Source organism: Clarias gariepinus, chromosome 10 (assembly GCF_024256425.1).
Source record: "Clarias gariepinus isolate MV-2021 ecotype Netherlands chromosome 10, CGAR_prim_01v2, whole genome shotgun sequence".
In the NCBI taxonomy this organism is placed as follows: Eukaryota; Metazoa; Chordata; class Actinopteri; order Siluriformes; family Clariidae; genus Clarias; species Clarias gariepinus.
The window spans coordinates 33487798-33505626 of record NC_071109.1 but is presented as its reverse complement, the minus strand read 5'-3'; the positions used below and the strand labels follow the sequence as shown (position 1 = coordinate 33505626).

At 36.4% G+C, this 17829-nt stretch overlaps 2 protein-coding genes across 2 annotated transcripts in view; one reads left to right on the top strand and one right to left on the bottom strand.

The window, feature by feature from the left end:
* sv2bb (synaptic vesicle glycoprotein 2Bb) overlaps window positions 1-8042 on the top strand; it is a 34469-nt gene extending 26427 nt beyond the window's left edge. Inside the window, exons 5-13 of the mRNA XM_053506625.1 lie at window positions 328-461; window positions 1220-1309; window positions 1417-1530; window positions 1611-1699; window positions 2167-2331; window positions 3519-3652; window positions 3751-3951; window positions 4223-4382; window positions 5022-8042. Coding sequence (XP_053362600.1) covers window positions 328-461; window positions 1220-1309; window positions 1417-1530; window positions 1611-1699; window positions 2167-2331; window positions 3519-3652; window positions 3751-3951; window positions 4223-4382; window positions 5022-5205 — 1271 coding nt within the window. The 3' untranslated portion in view covers window positions 5206-8042. The remainder of the gene's footprint in view (window positions 1-327; window positions 462-1219; window positions 1310-1416; window positions 1531-1610; window positions 1700-2166; window positions 2332-3518; window positions 3653-3750; window positions 3952-4222; window positions 4383-5021) is intronic.
* The window catches only part of gabarapl2 (GABA(A) receptor-associated protein like 2), a 238337-nt gene that overhangs the window by 50085 nt on the left and 170423 nt on the right, over window positions 1-17829 (bottom strand). The window lies entirely within an intron of this gene.

The window sequence follows — 17829 nt, the reverse complement described above, 5'->3', positions numbered from 1 at the left end:
TAACAGTCTATAACATGTCATCTATATATCACTGCTATGGTAAATTCACTACACATTAGTAACAACTTAAAGCACATTAATATAACTTATTTGTTAACATCATTAACCATCTGATTAAATCATTCCTCACTACAGTACAGTCATTATGCATCAATAACATTCTATAATACATTAATAACGAATCCCTCACACTGTACAATTATAACACATCAATAATGCTCTATAATGTGGGATCCTATAGCACATACACATCACTATGGTATAGCTAACGTGTGTGTGTGTGTGTGTGTGTGTGTGTGTGTGTGTGTGTGTGTGTGTGCTTTTCAGGATGGGGTTTCAGTATGGGATCAGAGTATCAGTTTCACAGTTGGCGTGTGTTCGTGTTGGTGTGTGCGCTGCCAGCCGTCGCCTCCCTCATCGGCCTCATGTTCATGCCCGAGAGTCCACGCTTCCTGCTGGAGGTACGGGGTCAAAGGTCAAAACCCATATGCTAAGATTCAGCCTCACACACTCTCAGGGCCCTGTGAGAAGCATGAGAAAGACAACTAACTGCAACAAGGAAGCAGAACCAGGACGACCAGTCCGCAGAGAGAATGGGTTCACAAGCACAGGAAGCTGTGACCAGATAAGGAAAGTGAAGGGCAGACAGGGCCAGATGTGTGGGACAGCATCAGGGCAGATGTTTACTGTATACTGTATAAACAAACATATTTAGGTTAGAAATAAAAATCAATCAATCAATCAATAAACCATATTAACACCTACTTTATTGGTTTCTTTCTTTCTCACCAACATTGTCTTCCTGATGTTGTATCTGTTCATCATATTTACTTTCTTTTTTTCTCTTTCCATCTTTCTATTTTACTCATGTTGTCCTCCTATTTTTTGTACAGTATCTGTCTTTCTTTTTCTTGCCCTCGTTCTCTCTTTCTTACATCAGTCTTTCAGTTTAGGTTTTCTTTTATTTCGTTTGTTCTGTCCTTTTTACTTTCTTTGTTTTTTCTTTCTTTCTCACCATACCATATATAGTACCTTATACAGTTCTTTTGTATCTATGTCTATTCTTTCATCCTTTCTTTCTTTCTCACATACACTGTTTTCCAATTTTTGTATGTTATTTCTTTCTTTCTTTTTCTATACATTTTTTTCTAAATCACCACATTATATAAAGTCAATAATTAAGTCTTTGATTAATTATTATTTCTGGGGGGGTTTTCAGCACGCTAAACACGACGAGGCCTGGATGATCCTGAAGCACGTTCACGACACTAACTGGAGAGCGAAAGGAGAACCTGAAAGAGTCTTCACCGTGAGTGATGTTCTAACAGAAACAAGGTTTTTTTATGGCTCTGTTCATGGACTTCACAATTTTAAAGTTTAATCTGAATGAACTCCTGAGATGTGTTTCCTCCATAGGTTTCACAGATTAAGACGCCGAAGACACAGGAGGACGAGTTTTTTGAGATTCAGACCTCTACAGGAACGCCGGTGCAGAGATGGGCGGTCCGCACGGCCACGCTTATCAAACTGGTAAACTAATCAACCGTTTATTGCTTACAATGGTGTGTTTTACACTCAGAACCCCATCAATGCTACTGTTCCATCTCCAGGTGTTGAAGAACGTCATGTCCCTCTTTGCTCATGATCTGAGGCTTGCTACTCTGCTCATGGCTGTAATTTGGTTCACGATGGCTTTCAGGTAAAAGTGGGTTTAAGTGCTCTTTAGTATTGACTTTAGAGACTTTATAAACTTTATTCATTTGCTTCTGAGTGAGTAAAAACCCAAGAACAATCAGATCTCCCAATATGATGTACATGTCAATACTTCAATAGCATTAAAAACATAATGGACCAACTACTAAATATTACAAGTCATCCCAAGGAGATACATACTAGCTGCCATTATTAATACAAGTAATAAAATAATACAAGTTAGCAAAAAAAAAAAAGACACAACAATTAACTTGATATGCAAGGAGAAGAAAAAGAAAATATTCATTCCAATTAAAATAAAATCTCACACATACACAGTATGTTAAACACATAATACTAAAGCAATATCACATAACTCACAAACTTAATAAACAGGTCTAAATTAATGCTTATTTCAGAAAATGACAGATGCTTATTACAAAGAAAGTCTTAGTTCTAATCTTTGTGTTTTAGTTACTACGGGTTGGCCGTGTGGTTCCCAGACATGATCAAGCATCTCCAGTATGAGGAGTACGAGTCCAAGGTGAAGAATTTCCATGGAGAGAAAATCGAAAACTTCCACTTCAACTTCTCCCTGGAAAATCAAATCCACCAAGATGGAAAATACATCAACGACAAGTTTGTAGCATCAACTCGTAGAAGAATTCAAATGTTACTGAGAATGAATGAACAGGAGGAGAGTGATGCGTGTGGGTGTGTCTGTTTGTGTTTTGTGTTAACATAAATATGAATATTAACATGATATAAGCATGACTGGAAGTCTTGATGGCTCTTGGTCGCTAGTCAAAAATTTTTACTACTGGATACTGTCATCTACAACTACACTACGAACTACGCGCCGTTTACAATTTAACTACCACACCTTAACGTTTGCTCCACTATCCCCAGGTGAAAGGTCACTAAACAATGTATGTTTTACTTCCGTACTTGGTGGCCTTCATTAGTGGATACTTTTACTCCATTACGACATCAAATATCTATTTTTTCTACTTCACTACACGATACATAACCAGAGCGATGTCTAGCATGTAAATCTGCAATATCGCCACCTACTGACTATCTTATGTAATTTGTCTTCCCTCTGTGAAATGTTTAGTCATATAGCAGGTGTTTGGAATTAGGAGCGGAGATTGTTTGAGACAGCGAAAAAAAAACAGTAATGTTTTTACTAAAGCACAGGATTTGTGCTTTGGATACCTGTGACTGCAGAAGCTACAAACCTGCTGCTGCTTTAGTAATAAACCTCACTGTATGCAGTGCACTATCTATTAGAGTGTTTAGCCGTTTTAGCGGATTTGAATTTGTTTGAGAGCACCAATAGTGACACCGTAAAACTGGCCACATCAAAACGAAACAAGAAGTTTAGCATTGTTTCAGGTCTCTGTGATTTGTTCACGGTAATGTGGCTGTGTCTGAGGCACAAAATCACATGAATTTTCATTTTTCCGTTCTCATTCAAGTCACGTATCGGATATGTAGTCGATGTGACTCAGATCCGATCTAAAAAACATCAGTTTTGTGCGCTTAGACAGCAATAAAAAAATCACTTCAGGTTGGTGATACAGTATGAATGTAATCAAAAAGGCACAAACCACCAACAAGCCACTGCAATCCAACTTCAAATCACTTCTACAATTTTTTATATAATCAGTATGGGTTAAAGATTAAAATTGGGAGATTTTTTTAAAATGCAGAATTTAGGCCATACCCATTTAAGCGATAAATCTAAATAGTGACAGGCATAGTGGCACTGTGTGTCACCTCCGGTGTATAAGTGTGTTATTACATCATGATCTCTTTTCCAGGTTTATCGGGATCGAGATGAAGTCAGTAAAGTTTGAGAACTCGCTTTTTGAGAATTGTTTTTTTGAGGACATCAGGTCCACAGACACGTATTTTGAAAACTGCACCTTTAATTCCACCACCTTCCTCAACACTGGTGAGTGCTAGTTATGTTTATTAATTAGGTGTGAGCTCTCGAATACATCTCTTGCCCTGTGTGAACCTCTGATCAACACTTGTGATGTATTTCCCCAGACTTTTCTAAGGAGAACTTCATTGACTGTAGGACGGACGACACAACCTTCCTCGAACCCAAAAAGGGCTGTCATCTAAACCTCAAGGCGGAGAACGACGTCCTCATTTACCTGGTCAGCTTCTTGGGAAGTCTGGCCGTGCTTCCTGGGAACATCATATCGGCAATGTTCATGGATAAGATCGGGAGAATTAAAATGATTGGTGAGTCGGTGGGCTGTAAAATATCACAGATACTGTATGGCACATGCTCTTTAAAGCACACAGGTTCTTTACAGGTTCTTAAAATTTTTTTGTTTGTCACGCATGTGACAGGAGTACAGGTTTATATAAAAGATATACAGTTAACAGTTAAAAAGAAAGTATTTTTTATGTAAAGAGAACAGGATTAAATAAATGTTCTCTGTTTATCTAAAAAATGTTCCTATCAACTCAAACACTTCCTTCATGTTACTCGTGTGTTTTCTGCATGCAGGTGTCTCCATGCTCATCTCTGCCGGCTGCACCTTTTTCCTTTTCCTGAGTTACAGTCAGGCGGCCATCATCGCTCTGCAGTGTCTGTTCTGTGGCGTCAGCGTAGCGGCGTGGAACGGCATTGAGGTCATCACAGTGGAGCTTTATCCCGCCTCTAAAAGGTGTTTCTTATGGACTCATTTACATTCAGGCATTTGGCAGACTCCCTTATCTCCTTATCACTCTTATTATTAGAGGTAAAAAGACAAACGACATGCTGTACCACAGACTGTATACAAAAAACTTCTGGAGAGCGGTTTTGAAGCTCAGTTGTGGGAGCTCTGTTCTTTACCATATTGGCAGGAGCCGACTCTGTCTTAACCCCAGTTAAACGCCTGTCTTTGGTTTGGAACATGCTTAATTATGTCAGTTACCATAAGCTACCTAGCTTAGTTTAACTTATATGCTAACATTACTTTGCATTCAACCATTTTCCTCCTATTCTCTACATGTCGTGTAATGTCAATGACTACACTGCTGAGAATTTCAACAGTTATCTGTCTAGCTAAAGTAATGCATAACAGACAACTGTTGTTGCTGTTGCATGAGCAGACAGTCTTGTGTATAAATATAATCCCAATTATGAACTTTGTTGTAACCAACAAGAAAGCACAAGCTTTATTGTATTTCATTACATTTGATCAGTTATTGAAGATTTTACCGATGATTTTTCCTAAATTCCAAAAGACATTATGAAAGACATTATTATGATAAATACATTTAACATTTCTCTTCCTTCCCTTCTTGCCTTGTCCTTGCAGAGCCACAGCGTTTGGTCTCCTGAATGCAGTGTGTAAACTGGCGGCCATCTTGGGCAGTTCCATCTTTGCCTCCTTTGTGGGCGTCACCACAGTCATTCCCATCCTCCTGTCCTGTACTGCTCTGCTGTGTGGAGGACTGCTGGCTCTCAAACTGCCCGAAACCAGGGAAAAAGTTCTGCTGTGATGGAAAGAACACGCGCAAACACACACACATGGCTTGTAGGAAGATGCTGTCTGAAACACAGTTTTTGTGTTAACTAGACATGCTAGTAGACAATAAAATACCCAATTAAACATCCAGAGACCAAAATCGCATGTTTACAACTTTACTCCCCGCATCCCATTTTAGTCACAATACTAATAATCATCAAATAAAAATATTATCAGGTTAAATCTCATCACCTCAAACTAATTATTTTCACAAAGACATTTATACCTCAGCTCATCAAACTCAGACTCGGAACTGAGCCGTTCAAAACTCGAACATTGTCAGTGTAACAGAAGAAATCCAGGATTAAAATATCCAAGCTGAACAAAAAAAATTATCGATAAAAGAACAGTAACAAACCTGTTTGGATGTTTATCACTGAAAATTTTGGTGCCAGAAAGTATAGATGGTCTCAGCAGGTGGAGCTAACGGCACCGGTAGTATCTGATCGGTTACACCAAATAACCTTAGTGATATGGTTTAGATTTTTATTGTATCCATGTTTGCAATTTTTCTCTCCAAAAAAATAACAAAACAAAATTCAGTTATATGTCAGTGTTAAGAAATGTTTTTTTAAAAAGTGTCCAATTTTACATCAGTGTTATTTAACAGTATTATCGACATGATAAATATTCCAGTTTATGATTTGTCAAACAATTAATCGTCAGCCAAACTTTTCACGGTGATGCAGTAAAAATACTCTTAACTCTTTTACTAAACAAGAAGAATAATTTAAATGAGCAGTCAGAGAAGGAAAGAAAGAAAATCCATGTTGGTCTGCATTACACTTAACATCAACAAATGTTAAGTGTAATGCAAATGAATGATGTAAAAGGAAACCAATAATATCCTGCACCTTCACTCACACCTGCTATAAACATGCAGAAATATGAAGCCTTTTAAATTAGGCAATTAAAAACAATAGAGATTTTAGATATCTCCGAATACACATCACTTTTTAGTATTTAGTACGTTTTCATACCATATTTTTCTTTCCCGACTATTTCTTGTTTTGTTTTACCTTTTGTGAGATTTCTGAAAGATCCTGATAATTTTTTAAGTTTAGATTTTTCCATCTTTGCCAGATTTGATGAGGAGTGTAAGTTCTGAGCCATTTATCTTCTGTGTCGTTTTCTATTTTTATCGATTTGTAATCTCGTGTTCACACTGAAAGTGGTTTAAAGTATAAGAGTGTGGAACAAATGTTACCCTTTTAAAGTGGGACATAGTCACATGATACATTTCTCTTCACCTGCACTACTATATCCAATTATCTGCTTTAGTTCTGCGTTCAGCTAAAAGCTTTAAAAGTAATTGTTGTGCAATGTTCATATCACAAATGAGTCATTTCTCCTGTATTATGAACATCACGAGTTCCTCCTCTCGGACTCAGACGTCAGTGAACACTGAGCATTGTGTTTGGTCTGTACTGTGTTAATTTGAGTCTTGTCTTCTCCCTGTCCTGCCACTGGTATATTTTTAGATTAATTTTTTGCTTGTTTGTTTGTTTTAACCTTTCTGTACCCCATGAAATACGTTATTTAATACATTAATAATTTCTATTGAAAACTGGCATGAGTTTTTTAACAGCGCCACCTGCAGTACTGGAGCACCCATACATAACAGCTGACATGAAAGTGTAGAAGGTGTTGAAGCTTGTAGGCTTAAATACTGTAACCTTCTTTAAGTATGCTGAGAACCTTATCCGGATTTCAGGTGGAGAAATAAATTCTTGTGGGCGCTAGGATTAAAACCATGACAACCGCTAGTAACGTGACCAGCATATAATAATTTGAAATGGCTGCTGGTGTGAACAAATGTTACATCCTGATTTCTGGGCTAGACTTGTTCAAATGCCTGTTTCTTAAGTGTGCTAACTGTTAGCTGACAAGCTGCATGTTTCCTCTCGTGGGCTGTGTCTGTTTGTCAGTGTCGTCGAGCCAAGCCAACAGTGTGAATGGCTTCGCGTGTGTTTTGTGTTTTAGGTGTAAATAGAAGTCAGATGACTTATACGACGATGTGCAGAGCGTGTGTGAAAGCTTGAATGTTTTGTATTAGCAGGTCTTTTTGCATGACGCAACACTGGAGGCTAAAGCTTACTTGCTACATTAGCATTAGCTCCAGAAGCCATTAACGAAGCAAATTTCACACACCGAAAACATCTTAACATTTTATGTAAGAGGAATGTTACGGTAGCTAACTTACAGTAAGCTCACTTAAAGACATGTTGTGGTTTATTTTTTATAAAATGCACTGCTATAAGACATTAAATGCTATAAAACAATTTTTTGATCATACCAATTATCATAAACCGATTGCTGATATCTATTTATAACCAGTTCTGCCATGTACTCGTTTCCTACAACTATTTAAGGAACAGTTTGGACAAAAATGCTAATGCTAATAACACTGACTGAAAGTGACCAGCCTTAGCATGTTTGTTTGATGATAAACAATACAATTCAAACAATATTTGCAACATTCACAACTTGTTCTGTAGAGTAATTTAATAAAATTTTTGTTCTAGATCTTTTTTTTTTAAACCTTCTCCTACACCATTTGCCAAATGCTAGCTACCCTGATGCATGCTAACATGCTAACTTAACATTGTTTACCATTTACAGTGTTTATGCAGGTTTTATTTTCGGTGTGTGAGGAGTGTAGTTAGTGTTTCCGCCTTCTCTGTATTTCAGGCTGTATTTACACAGAGTGCTAATCTATTATGCTAATTAGCATGATTAGCTGTGCTAATAGAGCAACTCATACAAAACAGTTTTGAACACAGCACTTGTTTGCTTTATAAAGTGTATCATCATTGTAAATCTTTGAAGCTTTAACATTACATTTTACAATCCTAACAGCTATAGCAAAAACAAACGTGACTATAAATGTGTTTTATAACGTGTGAAAAATGTGTGTTGGGGTATTTTGTGTTCGTGTCACTGTGTTAAGGAAAGCCATAACTATTTGCTTGTCTTTATTTATTTTTTTGTTTTCTTGTCTGATTGGAATGAAGTCATTATTTCAATGTGTCGTCTGTTTGATTTGACTTAATTTTATTTTGTGAGTATAAAATTAAATAAATTTATTCACATGCACTAAAGTGTATGGGGTTTGGTCATTATTTTTAAAGCCTTGGAAAAAAACAGGATAAAAGTGAGGATGTGCACATGCATGGACTACGGCTCCCAGGGGCTCGACAATACTACACTGGCAGTCACGGCCTGCTGACCGGGCTGGTATCGCCTCAGGAAACCCTCATGCCACTTTCACAGTTTAACATCCACCACGCTTTCACCATGCTTTTAAAAAGGCGAAGCACGCACAAGGTCCATCAATGATCATCTCCTGCCAGCCATGCAAGATTTAGCGGCCCGCCCCTTCACACCCCTGCTGATTGCTTCACCTGCCAAGTGAGCTCTTTGGAGTGAGTGAGGAGCGAGAAAAGATTTAGGCACACACCCGTCACGGATGCATCTGTGACAATTAGTTACAGGGCTTCTGATCAATTTCAATGAGTCAACTTTGAGTCTAATTAATTGTATATTATGAAGCTTGTCTGAGTCTCTGGGTGTGTGGGTATCATCCAAAATCATGTACAGATGAACTAAACCTTTTTTTTTTTAGAGTGCCTCCATCTAGTCCTTTATATAGTGTAGTATTAAGTACTAGCTGCTCAGAGTATCACTATAAACAGAATCTCTTTCTTGTGATAGAGACAAATCTTGTGATTTTTAGAGGTGTATAAAAAAAAACCCATAAGGAATTCCACAAATTCCACGTGTTCTCCAAGGTTGGTACATTTCTTAATAATAAAAGAAAGACAGAAAGAAAGAAGCTTATTTTTAAAAAGTACATTTAAAATTATTTATGCTAATTAAAATTATAATAATAATAATATCCAGGAGATTTTTTTTTTTAAATATAACACGGATGTAGCAGGAACAGCTTCCTCTATCACATGTTCTCATGGATTGTGGGTGTCTGGTTTTGGACACTGCCCTCCTCCTGATGTGTTTATTCAGTGGTTAAATGTCACACGGTCATGTTTCTTGCCTTTTTTTTTACACTGATGGTGTCAAATACCACACGTAACACAGAAAAGAAAAAATAATAAATACTTCAGTTCCCATGAGAATGCTGATCCACACTAGAGGGGAGAAATGATATCATCCTTAAATGTTAGTTTAACATTAAACAGTTTCATTTCAATTCTTCATCAATGTTTTTTTTTTATTGTGGGGTTTTTTTTTTAGAATAAAAGGATAATATACACTCATCATTATCATATTTTATCTGCGACACATTATTCTACAACGTTGATCCAGTTAGCGCTCTGGCCTAGGCTTTATTTTTCACTTTTAGCTCGAATATCCTGCTGAAGATTTAAATCCATTAGCTGATTCATGAACTTCTTTCCTAATAAGAATCTATGAGCGGCAAATTTGAACTCGTTCTGAGAAAACTTTCTACCTTGATGGTATCCAAGCTCTAGTGAAACACTGGGATAAGTGGACACCATTAGTGTAGCAGGAGATTATATAGAGAAATAAAGGCAATTTTTACTCCCGGAACTGTGTCCTGTTATTCTGCACAGTCAAAAGTCCTGCTTTGACTTGAATGCCCCTTGTAATTTAGGATTAAAAATAAGTCACAAAACTGTGCATCTGAGAAAACATTTAAAACACATTTTTTCCTTGGAGACGTGCTGTAGAAAACGTTCTCGTTGTGTTCAGACCCAGGAGCAGCGAGACACCTAAAGGTGTCGGGTAATAAACTCAAGAGTGAGAAAGAGGAGCGGGAATCAGGTGACGGAGCCGGAGTCATGAACTGCTGTCCTCTGAGACACAAAATAAACCCCAGGAATTTATCTTATTTATTATTATTATTATTATTATTATTATTATTTTGAATTTTTTTTGTAAATCTGAACCTGGTTCTATTAAAATAATTAAACTGAAATGAAGTGCAGTCCAGTGTAAATCTATGCTATATATACATATACAAAGTCAGCCCAAAAATGTACAAACTTCTGTAAAAGAAAAACTTATATTTTAATGGTAAGTTTATTGCTATATGTTATATATTGATATATATATAATAATATTATGATTTAAAAAGTGATAATATTATATCTAAATATAATATACATTGTACCATTTTCATATTCTGAAGTGTGAATATATTTTTTGGCTGACTCTGTATATATACTGATTTTTTTAAATATATATAAAATGTTAATGTTATACCCTTGAATATTTAACTTCATTTTTCTCATATCTACCTTTTTATTCTTATTAATTTTATTCAAGACATTTGCAACAAAATAGTGATTAGATTTTTTTTTTAAACGAAATCTTGATCATGAGGGTGAATAATCAGCTTAATACTTTCTTTAAAAATCTGGATTGTTGTTTGAGATGTTTTTTAGGTCCACTTCCCTTAATCTGAGCTGATAAATTTTCCTCCATCTTATTGTGAAAAACTCTTGTCACAGCCTACAAGATCACACGTCTGCATTTTAATGGGTGGTGCGTAGGGTTGGGGTTAAGCAAAGTTTAGCTCCGCCTCTCGTGACCTCACAGGTTAACTAGTACATCTACTGTGGCACTTATTTAAAAAAATCAGCACCCCAACATTGCATGTGTGTGCGTGTGTGTGTGTGTGTATAAATTCTGCAGAGCTGATGATAATGTAGCTAAAAAATGTCAATTTATAGACTTTATTACTGAAAATATTGATTTACTAAAAGCAAATCTGCTAAAGAGTTTGATTGCTCTGCTTCAGTTTGACAGCAAAGCCGTAGTTTGGTGTCCTACTTATAACAGTGAATGAAACTGAGCAGAATGTAAACACTGGAATACGTCAGAAGAAACCGTCAGTGCATATTTTAACTAAAAAATGGCAGCGTAGAGGCCGTAAACACGATGCTACCCAGTGGGCCGATCTCACTTGACGCGGCCCGTGATGGCACATTGACAGGCTACGGCGTATGGCATACTGTAGGGTACACGAGTATGGAAGTATAACTGTGCCAAAATTCCTCAAAGCAAAACAGCATACTGAAAAAAACTTTTTTTGCAAAAAAGCAGTTAGATTTTTTTCTGCTTTAAAATTTGATCTGAATTTTAAACACTTCAATGTATTGTGGTTGTATGTTTCAACTGAAAATGTAATTCCAGCATGTAAAATCCAATGCAAAAATATTGACCTTACTAAACTGCTGTTCAAAAATATATTCAATTGTAAAAAAAAAAAATACAATCTTCATTATTTTTTAGTTTCACGAATTCACATTGAAAGAAAAATCAGTTTGAAAAAATTCAGCTATTAAATTTCAGGTTGGAAAAATGCGAGTCTTCAAATTCAAGTCGATAAAATCAGGTAGAAAAATTCAGGTCTTCACATCCGGGATATCACAGGAAGAGCAATGGATTGCCGATTTCTGGGGTACAGAGAGTACAAGCACTTTGTTCAAAATTAAACTGTTGTCTTAAAAACTCAGATGATGGATAAATACCTTTAAATATTTTGAAATGGGTTTCCTCTGCTTTAGGAGCCACTGGAATGGCAATACATTGTGTTTGTAGAATTTTAACAGTTGGTTTATCATAAGTTTGTAAAATATTGTTATAATATAACGATGTTGAATATGTTATAACATTTAAACAAGAGCGGATGATTTGGTTGGGAAGTGTTGCTTTGAGGTTATTACCATTAAAAAGAAGTGATGGGAGATCAGATGAACCACCTCTAACTGCTCAATCTTACTCAGAGCCGTTTCTCTGGCTGCCAGTTAGTTACAAGTGCCGCGTTCTGATCGGCAAGTGATTCCCCGCGAAGTAAACTGCACAGGGAGCAGGGAGCACTCTAAAGTGCACTGTGACATGGACCCCAGAAATCGGCAATCCATTGCACTTCCTGTGATATCCCGGATGTGAAGACCTGAATTGTTTTCTACCTGAATTTGTAGACTTGAATTTGAAGACTCGCATTTTGTCAACCTGAAATTTAATAGCTGAAAAAAATGATGAAAATTGTATTTTTTTTTAACAATTGAATATATTTTTGAACAGCAATTTAGTAAGGTCAATATTTTTGCATTAAGTTTTACGTGCTGGAATTACATTTTCAGTTTAAATATACAACCACAATAAACTGCAGTGTCTAAAATTTCAAGCAGTTTAAATGCTGTGAGAATTTTTTCATTCTGATCGAATTTGAAAGCAGAAAAATTCAAACTGCTTTTTTGTGACAAGTTTTTTTTTTTTCAGTTCATGTGATTATACCTCCATACACGAGACCTGACACATGAGCATCAATCAGTCTTCACCGTGAACAGACAAACTGAAGGATACACCAGACTCTAAGCCACGCCCCCTTCCCAAGTCTAAGGGACGAGCAGGATCATGTGGCTGTGTGTGGCAGCAGCAGGACATGAGGCAGAGATTGTGGTCAGAGGAGTAAAATTTCACACTATGAGTCTCAGCGTGGTTTGGTTTCCCAGATCAGGATTTTTTCTCGCTGAGTAAACCTACAGCAGATTTAAAATAAAATTAAATAAAGGAACAACTATTTGGAGAGACGCAACAATATGACATCATCAAAAAGCACCAAGCCCAAAAGGCACGTTCACTATATTATTATTATTATTATTATTATTATTATTATTATTATTATCTTAAAATAATCTGCATCCACCAGCCTTTATCTTCTTTCGTCATCATCCATAACATAACACTGCATTACACTGTGTAAGGGTTTAAATCTGTTTTTTTATTATTATTATTATTTCTCATTTTCTCAAATCAAACGTCCACACAGAACAGACGGATGCTCTCTCTCTCTCTCTCTCTCTCTCTCTCTCTCTCTCTCTCTCTATCGTTTTCTTTCCCAGTGTCCTCAGCAGACAGACAGCAGTGGGCTGTAGACGCCTGTGGAGGTGTCACTTCACACCTCCTGGTGTATAAAATCCTCCTCCGACTCCGACTCTTCAGCCCACACTCGTCCCTGTGAAAGCAGGAAGGATGGATATTTCTTCATCTCTCTTCAGCTACAGCTCTCTCAGCTCTGATTCAGAGATCTACAACATCTCTTCTCCTGAATCATCGAGCGAAGGCAGGCCGAAGCAGAGGAGGACGCGCTGCAAGAACCCCAGCAAGCAGAGACGGAACGCCAGTGAGAAAGAAAAGCTGCGGATGAGGGATCTGACCAAAGCGCTCCACTATTTACGGACGTTCCTTCCACCGTTCGTCGCTCCGGCCGGACAAACGCTCACCAAAATCGAGACGTTGAGACTCGCCATACGCTACATCTCCTATCTGTCCTCTCAGCTCGACCAAGAGATGTCCCAGTGCCAGAACCACGACCTCAGGTCTCCACACAACGGCTCAACTTCACACTCCTGGGAAGCAGGAAATCTCATAAATGAAACGGAAGTCTTCCATTTCCAGAAGAGTAAACCTCATGACAGTGCTTTTTACAGTTCCTGGGCTGCAGGAAATGGACAAACGCTCCACGATACACAGGAACACGTCACTCCTCCGCACAGCGGCGTCATCTGTGATCACGGAATCTACGAACATCATCACATTACACCGCAATCGGACAGTGGATTTATTCGAGTGGGAACAGAGCAGAGAGACGGGATTAAAGCAGAAATTCCCAGCTGTGATGAACTCTTCTACTCCGGCTTTAACACTCTGATGAATCCACAGACGACCCTGTCACACCAGGTAACACTAATCAATTCACATTATGTTCCCCAGCAACGAAATGCCATCTTTATTTAACAAAATGAGTCTTAAACCATGTGTTCTGATTGGCTGAGAGGAGGACACATGATGCATGATCAAATTCCACTTAATGAATTCATTAACTTTTTATTAAATAAATTACTTATTAGTAACATAAGTAAGTATAAAGGTGTTATTTATATGCTAATAAATGACTGATATCTTAAAATTAACGAAGGATTGTTTTTTGTGCTTTTAGGACTACAGTGAAGCCGAGAGTCCAGACGCGGCCTTTTGGATCTGAAGCTCATCTCCGTCTTTACTATAAATTATATTTTCATGTAGAATAATTTATTTATTCAAAATTTTCTTGTTGTTGTTTTATTGTAACATTTCTATTTTAATATTTTTTGTACAAAGGTAATTTATAATATTTAATATTTATTCGGATGTTTTTAAACTATATTTAATGTGTGTACTGTTGTTTATGGAAGATATATAACTATTACTATAAACTTATTTATTAGCTGTTTAACAGATTTGCCTCTTGTCTTGATTTTGTTCATGTAAATATATTTGTATATTTGTCCATTCAAACTATGAATCTGTATCTGTGATAGCAGGATAGCGAAAAAAAGCAATAGATGAAAAAGCAAAACTTAAATAATAAAACAGAAATGACATTTAAAAAAAGGATCTCATTCTAATCAAAATTTTACAGATTAAACCATAAACATGAAACATCCTCAAAAGAAGCAAATGTTTTATTTTAAATATACAAAACAAAACAAAAATCACAAGACTTTGTAGGAGGTCCTACATGATTTTTGTTTGTTTTGGTATAAAATATATCATAAATATTAAACAATATACATGTTCATATGAGAATAATATTATTATAAGTTATGTAGCTTGTTAGTACAGTTTAATGTTTATCCTTTTTTTAATTTGTAAGATATGTTTTAAAATATCATGCTCTAAAAGTCACATTTAAAATATCGTTGGATAAAAATATAAATGATAACCAAAGTAACAAGCAAATAAATAAATAAATAAGTTAATTAAATCTTCATACTTTCACAGTTTGCATGTTAATTTTGTAATTCATGTTTCTGTTCAGTTTAAATCAACACTTACATTTACATTTAGGCATTTGGCAGACGCTCTTATCCAGAGCGACTTACATTTTTATCCCAGTTGAGGGTTAAGGGCCGCGCTCAAGGGCCCAACAGTGGCGACTTGGTGGTTGTGGGGTTTGAACCTGGGATCTTCCGAACCGTAGTCCAATGCCTTAACCACTGAGCTTTATAAATAATTTATAAATTAATTTTTTTTTAATTGTCAATCCTATGACTAGTTTAACTGTATTTTTGTAGCATGAATAAACACACAACCTCGACACAACATCTGGAGAGAAACCAGAATAAAACGGGCAAAATGGATGAACCTGGAGGAAATTATTCAATTTATTGCAGCTGAATAAAATTCAAATAAAATTTCTGCTCTGGAAGCTGAAAATGCGTTAAATATTAATTTAAAAAACTTAATCAAATTTATTGAATTTCCCTGAAAAAAACTAAAGTTAAGAAATGGTTAAGTGCGATGTTATAATAAAAAAACTAAATCTCGTTGAGCACAAACTCTCCCACAGAGTAAGTTAAATCACACTCACGTTTAGGAAGGTTCTTGCATCTACAGTCTCTGATAACACAGTCCTTTGTATCCGTCTCCTCCGCATGCCTCATGCTGCCTCACCCACTGATATTCATATCTTTTGTTGATCAATTAACTGAGCGATGGGTCGGTTTTCCATTTAGAATCAATTCACACTTTTACATTTTTTAAATAAAAACTTTCAAATAAAACATTCCCTTTAAAAAAATCAACAATTCCTTAGCAATATAGCAGTTTTGTAGAAAATACAACCCATGTTGATATTCTCTTGAGTTTATTTGTGGTTGATGCATTAACGCCACCTACTGGACTGAATTGTGAAGCTGAAGATGAGCTGGGAAAAAAACATTAAGGCTTTGTGCAAGATGTGACATTTAAACAATCAACAACACGAGTTACACAGAGTTTTATTGTTGTTTTAAAATTGCAAAAAAGAAATCGAGCTATGCTAAGAGTATGAGAGCCGTAGCCCCTTAAATCCCCACCTTGAATTTGTAAAGTAAATCAATTAGGCTTTAGCTCCCCTCTTGTTAGGAGAATGATCCTGTTTAAGTGATCAGTGAAGGAATCGGTGCTCACTCGATTAAAGAGGTCCTGTACTGTATTCATCAAAAAAAGAAAAAAGATTCACTTTTCCATAAAGATAAAGATGTACATAAACTGGATCTGTCATCTGGTTTGATGTTTATACAATATATATATATATATATATGTATAATTTTTCTTCTATTGTTGTTTTCTTATGAGTTGGTATAAGTATCTTGTTTAAAATTTCCAGTAAAAAAGTGAATCATGTCTAAAACATTCTCAGCCAATAGTTTCACCTAAAGGTTCATTTCATAAATCTTCTATTAAGGGCTCGTTGTACTGCCCTCTAGAGGACCTCTTTTGTACAATAAATAGAACGTAACAAGCCAGCAGTACTGGCAGAACTAGAACAGAGAGGAAAAGTCAAGAACAAATAAGGAAGTCATTATCTTCCTTCCTTTCTTTCATTTTTCTTTTTTAATTATAAACATGAACATGAATATAACAGTAAAGAGTTAATTGAGGAGGAAAAGAAAAAAAGAAAGATTACAAAACTGGATATAATAACATTAGAGTTAGAAGAATGAGGTTGAGGTGTTTGATATTAACCAAAAGGTTTTGTGTGAATTTTCCTGTTTCATGTATTAATTCAATTCAATTTCATCTTATTTGTATAAGCGCTACACAATCAAAAGAATTATGGAAGTTTGTATGAAATGATCAGATCAGCAGGGATTGATCTGCACTCATACTGTGTGTTAGGAGGCTGAAAGTTCAGTATAACAGGAGACGTGGAAAAGTTCATATGGAGTCCAGTTCATTATTGGAGGCTCAGGTAGACTGTAGGAAACTCCAGCCCTGAACTCCTCTGAGTCCTTAGAGAACAGCTGTCTGTATCAGACTGTCTTCATGGAAACGTGGAACCGTCCCCTGTCATCACATGGATCCAGTCAGACCACACAGGGCGTCCATGTAATCTCCAACCAGAAGCAGGACACCAGGACGAGTCAGACAGGTCCAGAGGACACATGGAGGGTCTGGGTCACTGGCAGTGCAGGAGCGACATGTGTAGTGAGAGAGAGAGAGAAACAGGGAGAGGGAAAGGGAGAGAAGGGAAGAGAGCAGAAGGGAAGGAAAAATAACAGTTATTGTCACTGTCACACAATGTATAATGTATATTAACTGTAGAGTGCAAGCACTCCACTTTCCACTGAAAGGGAGAGCCAGAAGGAAATACAGACATGAGGGGGAACTGGGGTGTAAAGCGACCGATCACCTCACCATCAACAAACCTGAGTGATCAATGAGAGTGAGGAGGACAGCATCTAAACATACCAGTTCACCATAATACTCTACGTCCATGAGTCCCCCAGATCTGCTCCTTTACCCAAGGCTAATCTATTTATAAAAATGCTTGGCTAAATAAATACAGTGGAATCTTCAATTTATAAACATAAATCTATGTGGGCTAGTACTTCAAAAAACTCGTAAATCAAAGCGAATTCCCCCAAAAGAAATAATGGAAATTATTCTGGAAACAATTATTCGTTCTACAACCCAAAAAAATAAACACATAAAATAATTTATACAATATATATAGTAAAGTTAAAACAAATTAACTTGCACTTTATCTTAGAAAAAAATAAAAATAAATCCAGACAGA